Below are 15,787 nucleotides of genomic sequence, written 5' to 3' on the forward strand. Positions count from 1 at the left end.
CAAAGCTTGTCTATGTCATTACCATCCATTTAGAACATACAGCCATCGTCAGCAACTATTTTTTTTTTGTTTAAAAAAATAAGGGCCTTATTTTCAACTTAGCAAAAACTTGGGGGCCAGCAAGCAACATGAGAAATTCTCTCTGACCCACTTTCCTACATGGTTTTTTTAAAAGGCACAAGCCCAACAGGCCCATTGGTCTCTTACACTCTTGACAGCAACAGAAACATTTGGCAGAGCCATTTCTGCACCTGTTGTTAGGATTAAGAATGTACCTTGAACCAGGAGTCTAACCTCCGTAAATTCATCCAGCTCACCGCAACTTCTCTCATCCTGCTCATAGGAGTGTGTGCGAGAGAGAGATGAGATGAAATACAACAGAGGGTAAGTCTGCATGGATGGCAACCAGCCTTTCTAGTCCCACTGGGCAATGGCTGCGTTCTCTCTGGCCACCCCTCTGCTCAATCTCTCTGTCTCCCCTTCAACTCCATGTTGCGTGGACCAGAATGGCCAACCTCACAAGGGAAGTTGATTTCACTGTTCACAGCAGTGATTCAAATGAAGCCGTTTGTTTAATAAAAAAGCTGGTTAGAGCATGGTTGCAAGTTCAATCCCTGTATGGGACAGCTGCATATTCCTGCACTGCAGGGGACTGGATGATCCTCAGGGTCCCTTCCAACTCTATTAGTCTATGATTTCTATGATAAAGGGAAATGATGTGTGTATGCGTTGAAGACTTAGACACCACTAACAAAATTATCTAACTAATCTTGCCGTATGTTTGATAAACTGGCAAGCGCAAGATACTTGACATTTACAGATTATACATGAGGGAAAGCAACCTTGAGTTCCAAAATGGCCAACAGCTTTCCAGGGAATGGGATTTATGAATCCTATGCCTTTGGCGAAGGGAGGTGGTGCTGGTAGGAAGGTTAGCAAACCAAACAGTTCTCAGGAGGCGGAAACATAGTTTTTGCTTCCAACAAATAAAAGAGGAGCTCCCATGGCTACGTGGAACTGCCTCTAGAATAGTTGCTATGTAAGTAGGGAAAAGCATGCCTGGTATGAGAAGCATGTGTGCCCTCCTGATACCTTGAGAGGAGCAACTGAAGACCACAAACAACTTCTGCTGCTGGCATATGTGACATTTTCTAACATGGGTTCCTCAAGCAAGGTTATTTGCTCCAGGCTAATAGAATCTGGGGCTATCCCTGTAAAGAGGCCTGAGCTAGTTGCTCCAGACTCAGACCACATGGCTCTTACAAGCCATTCTTGCATTCCTATACCAATAATTTAGGAACTTTCAACACTATGTCAACTTTTATTGCCTGTGCAATTTTTTCTGAATGCTGTATGGAAAAATCACATGAATTAGACATTTTAACTTCCAAAATGTGTGGTCCTTTTCTATGCTGCGGAAGAGGGGAACTCTGGAAGAAACTTAGAAGGGTATCTTTTAAAGGTCTAATGGCCTATATTTCCATGCTTTACTTTGCTGCATATTTTCTGATTTTAAATCTCTCTTTTTTTTAAAATACATTTTATTCCAATTTTCCAAATTCAACAAATTAACAAAAAACCAATCTTTTATACAAAATCTTATATTCACATCTTTTACCTTGCTCCGCCGAGCTATGACTTCCCCCCCTCCCTTCATGCGGGTTTCTTGTTAATTCCCTTTTTTGCAGTTCCTTTTTTAACATATTGGTCAATTCGTAAGGTTTATTTTAATCCTGCGAGAGTTTTTAACGATCTACAGTTTTTCTCCATATAGTCCACATATTTACTCCAGTCCTTTTGAAACCTTGTCTCCCCCTGGTCACGAATCTTGCATGTCAATCTAGCAAGTTCAGCATAGTCCATCATTTTTGTCTGCCACTCCACAATTGTAGGTAATTCCTGTAATTTCCATTTTTGGGCTAACAAAGTCCTAGCCGCGGTTGTTGCATACATAAACAGTGTTTGATCTTCTTTTCTAATCTCTCCTCCCATTATTCCTAACAAAAATGCTTCTGGTTTTTTTGGAAACGTATATCTAAACATCTTTTTCAATTCGTTATATAAACTTTCCCAAAATCTTTTAACTTTTTCGCATGTCCACCACATATGATAAAATTCACCATCTTTCTCTTTACATTTCCAGCAACTTTTATCACTCATTCTATACATTTTAGCTAATTTAACTGGAGTTAAATACCATCTGTACATCATCTTATATACATTTTCTTTCAAGGCAGTACATGCTGTAAATCTTAAAGTTTGATTCCATAATTTCAACCACGCATCATATTCAATATTATGCCCCAAATCTTTTGCCCATTTAATCATCACTTCTTTTGTCAACTCATCTTTTGTATACCACTCCAACAACAAATCATACATCTTTGCCAAAAGCTTTGTTTTGCCTTCTAGCACTTCTATTTGAAATTTGGATCTTTTATCCTCAAAACCTATTTTTCTATCTTCTTTAAGCACATCATTTATTTGATGGTATTCTATCCATCCTGTTAACACTCCTTTAATGTCCTCAAAAGGTTTTAAACTCCATCCTTTTTCAGTTTTCGTCAAGATTTCCTCATACGTGGCCCGCCTCTTCTCCATATTTACTTTCTTAACTGTTAATACCTCTGCTGATTTTAAATCTCTGCTGGGGTTTTCTCACCAAAGTGTACTTGGCATCCAGAGAATTCTTCTTTTATATCTATTTTATTTATTTCCTTCATACCAACAGAGAATACATCTCAGTGAACTACATCTAAGAAAACATACAGAGGATTGTACTCCAGGTTTGTGGAAAATAGCATTCTTCATTTCTGGTCTGCACTAGCTCAAGACAGTTATAGCTGTCAGAATGGTTGACAGATTACTTAGTAGGGCTGGCAACCAATTAAACATTTTCCTTCCTTAATTAACTCTTTTGCTTTGAGTAATTGCTTGATTAATTAAGTAGATATTGTGTGGGTATTTATTTAAAACAACAGCTTGTCTCAACTAAACAAGAGAGATATAGCATTCTTCACCACATGACCTGCCTCAGAAAAGATGAATTGTTCACAAGAACGCTACCTGCACTTCATGCTGCTTCTCAGGGGAAGCACCAATTAAGATAAGAGTTTTGAATCTGTGAATAATAAAATAATTATGTTAAAGCTGTCTGTTGTTGTTGTTGTTGTTGAAAAGCTATTTTCATAGTCAGTGCTGGGCAACATAGCCAACCAAGCCAAGCCATTTCAAGATAAGTTTGTTGTTGTTTTGGCAGAGTGCAGAATCTTGCTTGTGTATTTATCAGATATTTATCCATTATTAGAGGGCAGCCAGGACATTGGAAGTGATTTCCTACAAATATTTTCTGAAAAGCAGAACAGAAGGTCAAGAGGCAGCAGCGGAGCAAGCCGATCGGGCGCCTGGGACGGCGCATGTGCCCTGCACCCAGGGGTGGGGTGAGGCAGGGCAGGATGCTCTGCGGAGCCTCCAAGGAGTCTGCCTGCCTCCTCCCACTCTGCCGCCCTACAGCTGAGGGGGAGGCGGTGGGTGGACCGTTTGGGGCAGTGTGGAGCCTGCGGGCGCCCAAGCCACCGCATCCCCTGCTACAATCCATCTCAGGTCGGGGCATGACCTGTATTAATGCATGTGGAACTAAGTAAGAGAGTTAGGGCAGCAGTCAGGGAGAGCAACTTAGTGACACAGAGAGAAGGAACAGGTTTTCAGCTATGAGAATTAACACCACCATCTATCTCTTAAAGATCAATGCCATAATTCCAGTGATCGGCTGTTTCCTAAATCGGGGAATTAAGCGGGGAAAACTACATCAGCAGTCATATTAGAAAAGAAAGTTAGTGCCTTCCATACCAGGAATTTTAGACAGGATTGAGGTAGCGAGCTCCTCAACAATCTCATCGTTGCTTTTCCCTGTTCCTTGGGCACTTGATCGTGGCTGTACATCAAGTATTGTAGTGATTAGGGTATTTGTCTCTTTGCGCTGTAATAAAGAAGCGATACATTCTAATTTGCACCTCAATTTTTAGAGTGGTCCATGTTCAAAATAAATTATTTGATTTTAATAAGAAACATTTATGTTTACATATCTGTCTACTCGTTTAATTCCTTCTTCATGCTCAAAAGAACAAACATGGCCACAGATGGTTGCATATGAAACTCATCATAAAGTAGAAGTTTTAGATTTTGTTCCCTTCAAAGTTTGCCACTTGTAAAAGTGCATCTATCATACATTCTTGAATCTTGACACCCATTTCCATTATTGATTCAATATAAGAATTTAAATCCCTCAATATCTATAAAGTTAACAATAACTTTTAGTACTTTCATTTGAAAAAGCAGGCAATTGCTCCTACTTATTTGTAACTTAGTCCACTAAACTTTGTAGAATGTGTAATCAAATGTAGCTATAATGATAACAGAGTAAAGATTTAATGATTTGGGATAATTATCTTGCTAGCAGAAGATATAAAACCCTTTCTCTAGACTGTGATTTTTATGGATAACATTATATATACACTATTTTCCCATGTATAAGACACCACCATGTATAAGATGACCCCTATTTTTTGAACCCCAAATTAAGAAATCAATTTTTTAAACATCAAACAGAACAACTTTGATATTTTATTAAATATTCAAAGCACCAGAACTGGCATGAAAATGCTTCTGGCAGCTTCTTCATGGCAGCTGTGGGAACATAAGTAGTGTTTTTAAAAAAATATATATACCCCTGTTCATTCACCATTTGTGTATAAGAAGACCCCGAATTTTGGACTCATTTTTATAGTAAAAAACATTGTCTCATGCACTGAAAAATACAGTAGTTTAAAACAAGCCAACTTGTTAGACAGCATTAAGTCACAGTTCCCCAGGTCAGATGTTAATAGACGCACAGATCTCTTCACCAACTATGATTTGCAATCAGAAGAAGGATGTGTGTGAAGGAAGTTCACGCAGCCATGATGAACACAGAGTTCAGGAATCATGGTTTATGAAGCAGTGCACAAATGTCCAAATGTGCCCCATCAGGCACAGAAATGCAGTTTGGATGTCAACTGGGGGTTTCTGTGCAATTTTAACTGAATATTAATAAACCCCCACTTGGCTTAAAGAAATCTAATCTCCACTGAGAATGCTAACTAAACACACACTTTAAGATGACCTTCAGCAAATAATTTTTTGAAAATTGCTTCAGAATTGTTTAAGGAAACTGCATATAGCATAAATGTATTAAATCTGAATGAACAGGTTGTCGGCGTAAGCTGTTCCTCCTCTAATTAGAGTTTTAAAGTCCATCAGATCATAAATTGTTACGGATACTATTGATGTTAATGAAAGGGAGCTTTAGAATAAATCATAACATGATTTTAAAACAAAACAAAAGCTACTTGTGGGGAAGAAGCAGCCATGTGTGGACTGCTTAGCAATCACTGCTTGTTATTTCTCTTAAACCAACTGCAACCATTAAACCAAACTCTCCTTTAATGTTAAGGAGTATAACTCATTTATCTTAATTACCTTAGAGCACATATCTTAAATATATTCACAAACCTGGAAAGCTAAATTGGCATTTTCATGCATTCCAAATATTTCTGGGTCATCAATCAAAGGAAGGTTTTCAATGTAGTCTTTAAAATCTTGCAGACTGTCAGCCACTGGGGCAAAATATATGCCTATTGTATCAAAAGGCAAACACAGCAGAAAAAGGTTACTCACTCACATACAAAACTAATTTAAAATCATAGTACACACATGTGCTTTGTATTTTTATGAACATGGGGGGGGGGGTACAAGACAGCCAAAAATTTGGATCAAAGTAGTGACAGAATTTAAGGTTTGAGGTGTTTAATTAAGCTTGTGTTAAAAAAAATGTATGTGCCAGGGGAAGCATAGTGTGTAGTCTAAGCACCAGTATTTAGCATGGGTAAACACTAACTAAATGAGGTAGTTTTCTGAAGCTGTGTATTAGGACAGTAATCCTAGCCAATCAACAAGTGTTAATTGAAAAGACTAATTTTCTTGTTAGGTGAACTGGCCTAGGGGATAGACCATTTAAAGTTCAAAGTATCAAAAGGGCAGAGTGTTGAATAGATGTGAAAAGCTAATCTCCTTTGAGGTAATGAGCTTCAGCACATCAAAGGAGGCACCACCCCCTGGGTTATAAAAGAGACCAGAATGTAAGCTACCGGAGAAGCTATGGGGTTAGGGCTGGAGTGATGCAATCGGGGAGCATAAAAGGTGGGTTGTGCCCTGCTGTGCAATATAGGCTGCAGAGAAAGGATAGTGCTGGGCTTATTGTTGCTGCTGCTATGTGTCACGGTCCGGTCGGCGGGCGTCAGGACCAGAGGCAAGATGGTGGTGAAGAAGAAGGAACAGGTGCAGGGCTGAGGGTCCAGCAGCAGGCAGTCGCAGGGTCAAGGAGCAAGGCAGAGACGAAGGTCCACGGGGCAAGAAGCAAGGCGAAGGCTCAAGGAACAAGAAGCAAGGCGAAGGTCCAAGGAACAAGAAGCAAGGCGAAGGTCCAAGGGTCGAGGAGCAAGGCGAAGGCAAAGCAAGGGTCCCAGGAGCAAGGAACAAGGCGAAGGATCAAGGAACAAGAAGCAAGGCGAAGGTCCAAGGAACAAGAAGCAAGGCGAAGGTCCAAGGGTCGAGGAGCAAGGCGTCGACAAGGCGAGGGTCCAAGGAGCAGGAGGCCAGATGCAACCAGGCAGGGATAGCGTTGCTGTGGCAAAGAGCTGAAGGGAAATGCTGGGCTTTTATCCCTCCCAGCTCCTGCCACCAGGTGCAGTGAGATCTCAAGTGGCCTCACCTGGGTGACTACTCCTTGCCTCTCCAGCACAAGCTGAGGTCTTCACCTGTGTGGCCACGCCTTGCTTCCCCAGCACAAGCTGAGGCAGGCCCCAGTCCTGCAAGGCACTACAGGCCCCAGAGCCTGACTCCTGCCCATACTCCTGACACTATGAAATAAGCTGGTGTTTTGGGCTGCTGCTGCTGTGAACTTCCTCCATTGCAGGAATTCCTCTCCCCCTTCCCTGCAGGACTCAGCAGTCCTGCATCTGCTCCACAGGCTCGCCTAGGTTTATGGAACAAATCTGAGGGATCTCCAAGGGGCTGCATGGGGGAAGAGAGGAAGGGCAAGTTCCATTGGCTTGAATGAAGGCCAGTTGTGTAAGCGGGTAGCAACAGCTGGATACCATCCAATACTAATAAACAAAACACCACCATGAAGGTAGTTTTCAAACACATTTTGAAGGCAACACCTTCTAGGAGGATGGAGCTGTGGATCTGCTCAGTGTGAGCAATGCAAACAGGGCACACAAATGATAAATATCCAGGTGCTGTGGTACCTATATTTAACCATCTACAAGGATGTAATGCATCCGGTGTGATTCAAAGACTCACGAGGACTTCAGACCTTCCAATAGTTCTTGAAGCTTTTCCCTTGTGTTAAACTTTAAACTCAGACGATCTAATAAAGACTTTAAGGAGTTCTTGTAAAGCTTATAAAATATGCAGTAATCTCTTTAGAATCTATAAAGCCTGCAGGCCTCCTAAATCCCTGAACTGGGGCATTTCTGTTAATAACTTTAACATGCTGCTCTAATCGGAAAAGTTAACTGTATAAAAATAGCACAGTGAAGTGAAATGTTTATGTTGTGATTCCCAGAACAGATATGTGCAATTTACATATTACAGTGAAATAAAACTGGCCTTTCCTAAGTGGTTTCCTATAACTGTTAAATTGAATGTATGGAATTTTTTTTTGTGTGTGTGTGTGTGTGTGTGTGTGTAAGATTCAGTAATTGCATCCCCTTAACAAGGCGATCATGTCTAAGCAGGGCAAGGTGTTGTTGTCCTTTCCAGGGTCTTACATGACATCCCAGCCAGGGGCAGATCTAATATAAAACTAATGAAACTCAAGCTTCAGGGCCCCTAATCCTGGAAGGGCCCCCAAGAAGTGAATTTAGTCCTTATTGCTTAAACATTGGGGGTCTAATAGACCCAATTTGAGTTGCAAGACTCAAATCGATTATTATTATTAGTAGTATGTATTTCAACAATCCCAAAGTTTGATAGTCAGTAGCACAGATGTTGTAAAGATTTGGCGATCAGTTGTGGAACATCCCAACTGAAGAAAACAACATGGGGGGGGGGGTACAAGACAGCCAAAAATGTCTGGTTACCCAGACATTGTTGCTGGTTGCAAAGGGGCCTCCATAACAGTTCAAGCTTCAGGGCTCCAAAAATATAGGTCCAACTCTGGTCCCAGCCATTACTGCTTTGCATTTAGCTGGAACGGTAGAGGATAGGTTCGTATTCCTAAGCACTCTATCCACTCAGCAGGAAGAGTGCTGTTAGTTGTATATGATGGTTTTCTTCAGTCATCTGATTCTGAGAAACAGGTGTTGCTTACTGCTAGATCAGGAGTGGAGAACATAGCTGCCAAGTTTTCCCTTTTCTCGCGAGGAAGCCTATTCAGCATAAGGAAATTTCCCTTAAAAAAAGGGAGAACTTGGCAGCTATGGTGGAGAACCTCAAGCCAGGTGGGTAAATACAGCCCCCCAGATTTCTCTATGTGGCCCTCGGGACTCTCCCAGTCAACACTGCCTCCTGTATCCCTCTTGAGTGCTTTTGCCTGGCTGGAATGTGTTCTTGAACCACTAGTGTGATTAAGTGGGTTCAAATCCCCACGCAGCCGTGAAGCTCGCTGAATGGCCATGAGTCAGTCACTCATTCTCTGCCTAACCTATCTGACAGGGTTGTTGTGAGGCAGAGGCACCGTCTTGCATCTAAGATTGGGTAGCTGCCATGAGTCGCACGTGTGTGACATCATACATGCACGCAACATTGCATCAGTGGAAAGAGGCTGAGTGGGGAGCCCAGTGCAGTAAGGCTTCTTTTCTCTTACGCTCAGAAGGAGCCAGCCATTGAATCTGTATCTTATACATGTGTTTGTGGAATGATCACTTGGGGAATCTTCACTGGAAACAACAGTGCGCCAGTCATTACTGCAAGGGACGTAATACCTTTGTGAATGCCAATATTGCTCTGCCCATTTGGCAAAACCAATAAATACCAATCTAAATGTACGTATTCATACAAACTGTTCTGGCAGACAGGAGGGGAAAAAAACTGAGGAGATTGAGCCTGCCTCCCACAATTATTGGCTTCTGTCTGTCACATGATGAGGGAATTACGGTACCCAATCCAGTGGCTTCATTGTCCACTGCAGTAAATTGGCAGACAGTAAAGAGAATGGCTATATGGCTTGAAGCACCAAAACAGTGAGTTCAGGAAAGACAAGTCTCTATCCGATGAGCCTGTACACAAGTGGTTGTATCATAGGACTTAGCTGTAGACAATAAATTTTGTGTTCTATTGGGTTAGGGTTAGGGTTAGGGCAGGGCTATGGGTTAGGGTTGTGGTGGAAGATGGAAGCTGCTCAGAGTGGCTGGTGAAATCCAGCCAGATGGGCGGGATATAAATTAAAATTTATTATTATTATTATTAAGCATATAAGCATATCTAGCAGTCAGCAGGTTTTCTATATATAGCTGCACAGTTCTGTGCTGAAAGCGACTAAGGACTCACAACTAAAAATGTATAATAAATGTCTACACCTAAGGTGCCAAAGGACTCTTTGTTGTTTTAACAGAATCTTCTACTAATGTGTGAGACCTCCACAACCTGAAAATATATTTACCTGATTCTGAATATTTATACTCTTCTTCTAACGTTTCAGGAGCAAAAAACCTCCTTAGGACTGTGCGAAGACATCTCTGATCCCAGGCATCTGTAACTCGTCCTCCATATGTAATTTCGCCTGCAAAACATCAGTTTTACAGATTATGATGACATCTTTCACTTTTTGTACTTAATTCATTTTCTCTGGGTATATATTTTCATATTGCTGAACTGTTAGTTAATAAAATGTAATGTTCTCAAACAAGAATTCATTGAGTCTTCAGAATTCAGAGTAGGCCCGCTGAAATGAATGCATGAAAGTTAGTTATGCCCAATAATTTAAACAGGTCATCTCTGAGCAGGACTAACACTGGATACAAACCAGATTTTTAACATTTTCATTCTACATCAAAACTAACCTGTATCCAGAACTATATTTATTTTATATGGCAATAATGTCCAGTTATTTAAGGCATTCGGATTACTGAATAGGGCTGCAATACGACCCAGACATATCCAGGATTTGTCCAGCCAGCACTAATATCATCTGGGCGGAATTTACGGAAATCATGAAAATGTCCAGGAAAACCTGGACATATGGTAACCCATGTCAGAAGTGCTGATTTTTCGGTGAACTTCCTTAAAAATAGCTCAAATGGCAGAAAGATCAGTCTGAAAAAAATGTACTTTGCAGTTGGCAGAATAAATCTACTGTAAAACTGTTAGGATATCTGTCTGCTGGAAGGAATACAGGTTAAACCTGAAGGGTTTGAAAATGGCTACTGATGGAGGACTGGTATTGTGAAATTTTGCTTTCTGGATAAAATTCTTTCTACCTTGAGAAAGCTACTGTGAAACGAGCTTTGATATCTTCTGAGTTTGTTTGAACTGGTATCTAATATGCTTATTTTGAAGAGATAAGCAAGCATTTCATCCCTTTAAGAAGAGATGATATGCATTATTTAATTCAATCCAGGGAAGAATGATTAATAGCTCCCAATGATAATGTTTTACTGACCAGCTCTGTTCAAATAAGATAATGTCTCCTGACGTTTTGTGTATGACATACCTTTGTTTCCAGATATTAAGAAGCTGGATCAAAGGAACTAATTTTTATGTACAGAGGATAGTAATGCAGTAAAATGAGGCCTTCGTGGTTATAGCAGGGATTTCACAGTCCCTGCATAACATAGTGAGAAAAGAAACAAAAATTGTATTGGCTGGAATTGAATGTGGTGACAGTAGTATCTCAAAGTCACATTTAGAGCTGTTGTGGGGAGGAAAATTTCAACAGCTGATGAAATGGAAGAGACTGAGAAGCTCATGCAACTCAGGTTTTCTTCAGTGTACGATGCTTTCTGTGACTGTTTTGGAGCTGTGGAATTCAAATAGCCATAGTGGGTAAACAAACTCAGGACTAGCCAAGTAGAACCATAGGTCCTTCTCTCTTGCAGGAAGCTCTCCAGGCCACCTATCCTCACTTCCTCAAAACTAGTCAACATGTTCTTAATTCAGAAATAGTGAATGGTAAAAAATGTCCTTGATTCAGTAAGTATCCAGATGAGGGGCTGATTGTTTATGCATAACTGAATTAAGAGTATTTTATCTGCTGCTGTTTACTATATTTAAAATGGTCCGGAGGTGGATTTTAATCTCCAAGTCCAATTCTAACTGTAGACATTTTCAACTTTCCCTTTAGACTGGTTTCATTGTTGCGAACATCATGGCTGCTGTCATTCTTTGTTGCAAGCCACTTTGGTTTGGGGTAAAAAGGTAAAGGTAAAGGGACCCCTGACCATTAGGTCTAGTCGCAGACGACTCTGGGGTTGCGGGGCTGATCTCGCTTTATTGGCCGAGGGAGCCGACGTACAGCTTCCGGGTCATGTGGCCAGCATGACTAAGCCGCTTCTGGCGAACCAGAGCAGCACACGGAAACATTGTTTACCTTCCTGCCAGAGCGGTACCTATTTATCTACTTGCACTTTGACGTGCTTTCGAACTGCTAGGTGGGCAGGAGGTGGGACCGAACAATGGGTCTGGGGTAGTGGTTCCCAATTAGCTAAGTACTGCGTACCACATGCTTTTCAAAAACCAAGCCATGGATCACCTACTTTTGGAAATTTTGATATCTCTATGATAGTTTTTGTTATGTGAATGGTGCCACGGACCCCCTGGGTGGGTTATGTGGACCCACAGGGTCTGTGGATCACCAATTGGGAATCACTGGTCTAGGGGACAATGAGCCATGCAGTAAGGTATAAATATAATAAACAACTTAGTAAAAATAGTTGGTCCTACACAGCTGAGAACGAATCTCGGTGAGACCGCCGTTGAAATAAAACAAATTAGCTGTAACTAAGTGTTTGACAGACATGGGTGAATGCACAAATCTTCACAACTCATCCTGACAGAGTACTTTCAGTTGCAATTTGTGCCCACTGAATAGCCTTCACTTAGCAAGCAACCTTGAAAGCACTTGCATTCAGCTCAAAGAATTTGCAGTAATTCTACTCTTCAGCTTGGTAGAACACAGCACAGACTAATAGAACATTTGCTGTTTATAACAAGTGAGACGATTTATCCTGTGACACGGGTAACTACTGGCAAAAAATGTAAAGCCAAACAAAAATGAATAAATAAACAAGCATGACATTTAAAGCTCGCTTGAAATGTTAGTACTTTATCACAGAGATAATTCAACCCCATTTTAAACAGCATTTGTACAAACCAAATAGTAAGTAAAACACTGTAACGTATGCAAAATGCAGTTTTAACTTTAGTGAGATAAAATCACTATCCTAAAAGGAAATATGCATTGCCTAAACTACTATAAACCAGATTCTGTATGTTTTAAACATACATTCTAAACTTAATACATATTCCACCATGCCTGACTCTTCACAAATTCTAAACTTCTTCTTAACATTGTTTATTCTTGAGGAGAGTGTCAACTCAAACTCCTTGTGGTCAAGGAAGGTATGCATGCTAACCAGATGTGGATAGCAAGATACATAAAACAGACAAAAAATTGGAGTATGTGGCTGACAGGAAAAATGGGTTGCATGTGCAAGATCAGAAACAGCATGTCTGTTTTGTTGGGATTCAATCTCAATCTGTTAGCCGCCACCCACCCATTTACTGTGGAATAAGGTGTGCATGGATAAGCAATAATATTACAGCTGTTATTAAACTGACAAAATATTGTACCTGTTATATATATGAGGGCATCCCAAGGCACCTTCCCCTCTTGACAATAAAGATTGAGGTTCAATAAGGCGCATTCTCTGTCACTGTCATTAAATTCATAACAAATGTTCCAGCCAAGAGGTCCAAATTTTTTCCTCTCCTTGAAGATTAAGAGACAACAAAGAGATTAAACTAGGTTTGATCAGTGTCTTCTGAACTTCACGACGTGGTTTTTGTGGATTTTTTTTTATCGTAAAATGTAAAAGATGTGTACATTCTGAAGAGAAACCAGAGCACAGTGTCCTTTTAGTGTAACAATTATTTGCCTCCCTCTGCAATCAGTTTGGCTAATTTCCTACTGAGTGCCATTTCATGGATTATTTCATTCATTCATTGATCCTGTTAAACTGTGATCATTCTGTCAGGTAGCACAAACATGCTCTAGGAAATTAACTAGGAGAAGGGCTCTTTTGGTTTTGGAAAATGTAATGAATATACTTATTCCTTACTCAGGATTTTATTTTATTTTATTACTGCACCTAGTTTGCATCTGAGATATGCACCATTAAGGATCCTTGTTGATCTGGAGACCAAGCTGAAGGGCAGGGCTTTTTAGATACCAGCAGTGTATGGCAAGTGTTCTGGGAATCTGGGAGGACTAACTAGTAATGTCCATAGATCAGGAAATCAACCAGTTTTTACAGAGTTGAGTGGGTGTGTGGAAGGTCTTGGCTGGGTTGTTCCTCCTTGGCTCTGTGATTTTTGGGAAAGCTGTTGTTTCTGAATGGCTCAGGAATCATCACAAAGCAGAGGAAGCCGTGGGAAACCTGGTATAAAAGTTAGATGGAAACACTAGCTGCTCAGTAAATATTGACTCTTCTACAGGATTTTACTACAGTGGTACCTCAGTTTAAGTACACAATTGGTTCCGGAAGTCTGTACTTAACGTGAAGTGAACTTTCCCATTGAAAGTAATGGAAGGTGGATTAATCCGTTCCAGACGGTCCATGGAGTACTTAACCTGAAGCGTACTTAACCTGAAGTGAACTTTCCCATTGAAAGTAATGGAAAGTGGATTAATCCGTTCCAGACGGTCCGTGGAGTACTTAACCTGAAGTGAACTTTCCCATTGAAAGTAATGGAAAGTGGATTAATCCGTTTCAGATGGGTCCACGGAGTACTCAACCTGAAGCGTACTTAACCCGAAGTATGAGTGTAATTGGTTCTGGAAGTCCGTACTTAACCTGAAGTGAACTTTCCCATTGAAAGTAATGGAAAGTGGATTAATCTGTTCCAAACGGGTCCGCGGAGTACTTAAACTGAAAGTACTCAAACCGAGGCATACTTAAACCGAGGTATGACTGTAATCAAAAACACTGTACAGTACATGAATTCAAAGCTCCATTCAATGAATGTCTATTCAGAAGTAAGTTCTATTGCATTTACTGAGACCTACACCAATTCTCAAGTATGTATAGTATTTCAACACTACTACCAAGGGGAAGCATCTATATTTCAAAATTAGAAATGCCCATGTTTCCAAAGCGAAGTTCTTTGGACATAATCAAGATAAACTGAGGCATAATTGTGTTTCACTGATATCCACTTCTGATCCAACTGCTTTAGAATTCAAAAGGAGCCTTTTCATAAGTGAGACTATTACAAATGCATTAGAAATGGAACTTCTAACTTTTACAGACTGTTCTGGTCTAAAATCTGTACATTTCTGCGACATTTTATTGCACACTTCAGCAAAAATGCAAAATTTACAGGTTGTTTTATTTCAGTACAGGAAACTTGGATGTAGCCCCAGATAACCCCATCTATCTCTATCCTTAGCTCTGTGAAAATGTGACACAAAGGACACAGAAAAAACTCTAGGAGAGACAAATGAGAATCCTGCGGGGGGGGGGGGGGAGGAGGAGGCTCTCCTGATTCTCCCTTCTTACATGTGGGGCACAGAGTAATTGGACAGCACATTTCCCTCTCCTCAACAGCAATATGCCTTTTGGATTAAATTAAAGCAATAAATATGCTCATCTACTGCTGTAAACGCAGCAAACAGGAATTGCATTTTCTGTATGCAAGAAAGAACTATAATGGAATGAAAACGTTGGCGGTAATGAGTTAAATTCTACATTGTTGATTATCAAGAATAGTTGAAATACGCGAGAAGTGAGAACTAATATACCTGTTGGTGGGGTGGGGGGAAGTCCGAGCTGGAGACAGCTATGTGTTGTTTGGACTAATATGTAATGTATAAGTTGCTGAAAATGGAAAATCAATAAAAATTTATTGGTTAAAAAAAAAAGGAATTGCATTTTCTGTCCTGAGAAACATTTGAAAACATTTGCTCCTTTAATTTTCCAATAATTAAAAATAACTAATGAAAATATTCATATAAGAAACTCGTGCCTAGACCTTAAGATTGTGATAAAAATGGGATAGCCCCCACCTGCGCTGCTACCCACAGTAATGTGGAAGAAAGGCAGAATACAAATTTGTGGAGAGGGAGAAAGAAAGAGGGGATATATGTTTTCTGAATAGCGTAACATCTACTGAAGCTATTGCTGCTGCTGCCCTTTTCCCATATTCTTAAAATAATAAGAGGTACCTGAATGATAGCATGGAAGAAACAAATGCCAAAGATTATTTTTCTCCAGGTTTTCCCCAGGATATTTTCTTCAAAAAACGAAGATGTCATTTCTGTGAATGCTCGTCTGATGTTTGCCCGTAGACCTTTCGGGGGTTCATTGGTTACCTGAATACACACAGATATAAACAAATGTTTTGTTATACACTTACTAGACTGACTGCTAAACATCTGCACTGATAAACTGGCCCAAAGCGGCAGAATAATATTCTTGCGATCCTAGGATAACATTACAGTTTGTAATCCTGCCATGAAGCAGTAGTT

General features: G+C 40.4%; 1 protein-coding gene across 2 annotated transcripts in view; it reads right to left on the minus strand.

The window, feature by feature from the left end:
- DNAH6 (dynein axonemal heavy chain 6) overlaps positions 1–15,787 on the minus strand; it is a 122,308-nt gene that overhangs the window by 11,262 nt on the left and 95,259 nt on the right. For both annotated transcript variants that reach the window (XM_035141062.2, XM_035141059.2), the window contains 5 exons: positions 15,485–15,631; positions 12,892–13,030; positions 9,704–9,823; positions 5,551–5,672; positions 3,850–3,979 (listed from right to left, as the gene is read on the minus strand). In XM_035141062.2, coding sequence (XP_034996953.2) covers positions 3,850–3,979; positions 5,551–5,672; positions 9,704–9,823; positions 12,892–13,030; positions 15,485–15,631 — 658 coding nt within the window. The remainder of the gene's footprint in view (positions 1–3,849; positions 3,980–5,550; positions 5,673–9,703; positions 9,824–12,891; positions 13,031–15,484; positions 15,632–15,787) is intronic.

This window comes from Zootoca vivipara, chromosome 16, assembly GCF_963506605.1.
Source record: "Zootoca vivipara chromosome 16, rZooViv1.1, whole genome shotgun sequence".
Lineage (NCBI taxonomy): Eukaryota > Metazoa > Chordata > Lepidosauria > Squamata > Lacertidae > Zootoca > Zootoca vivipara.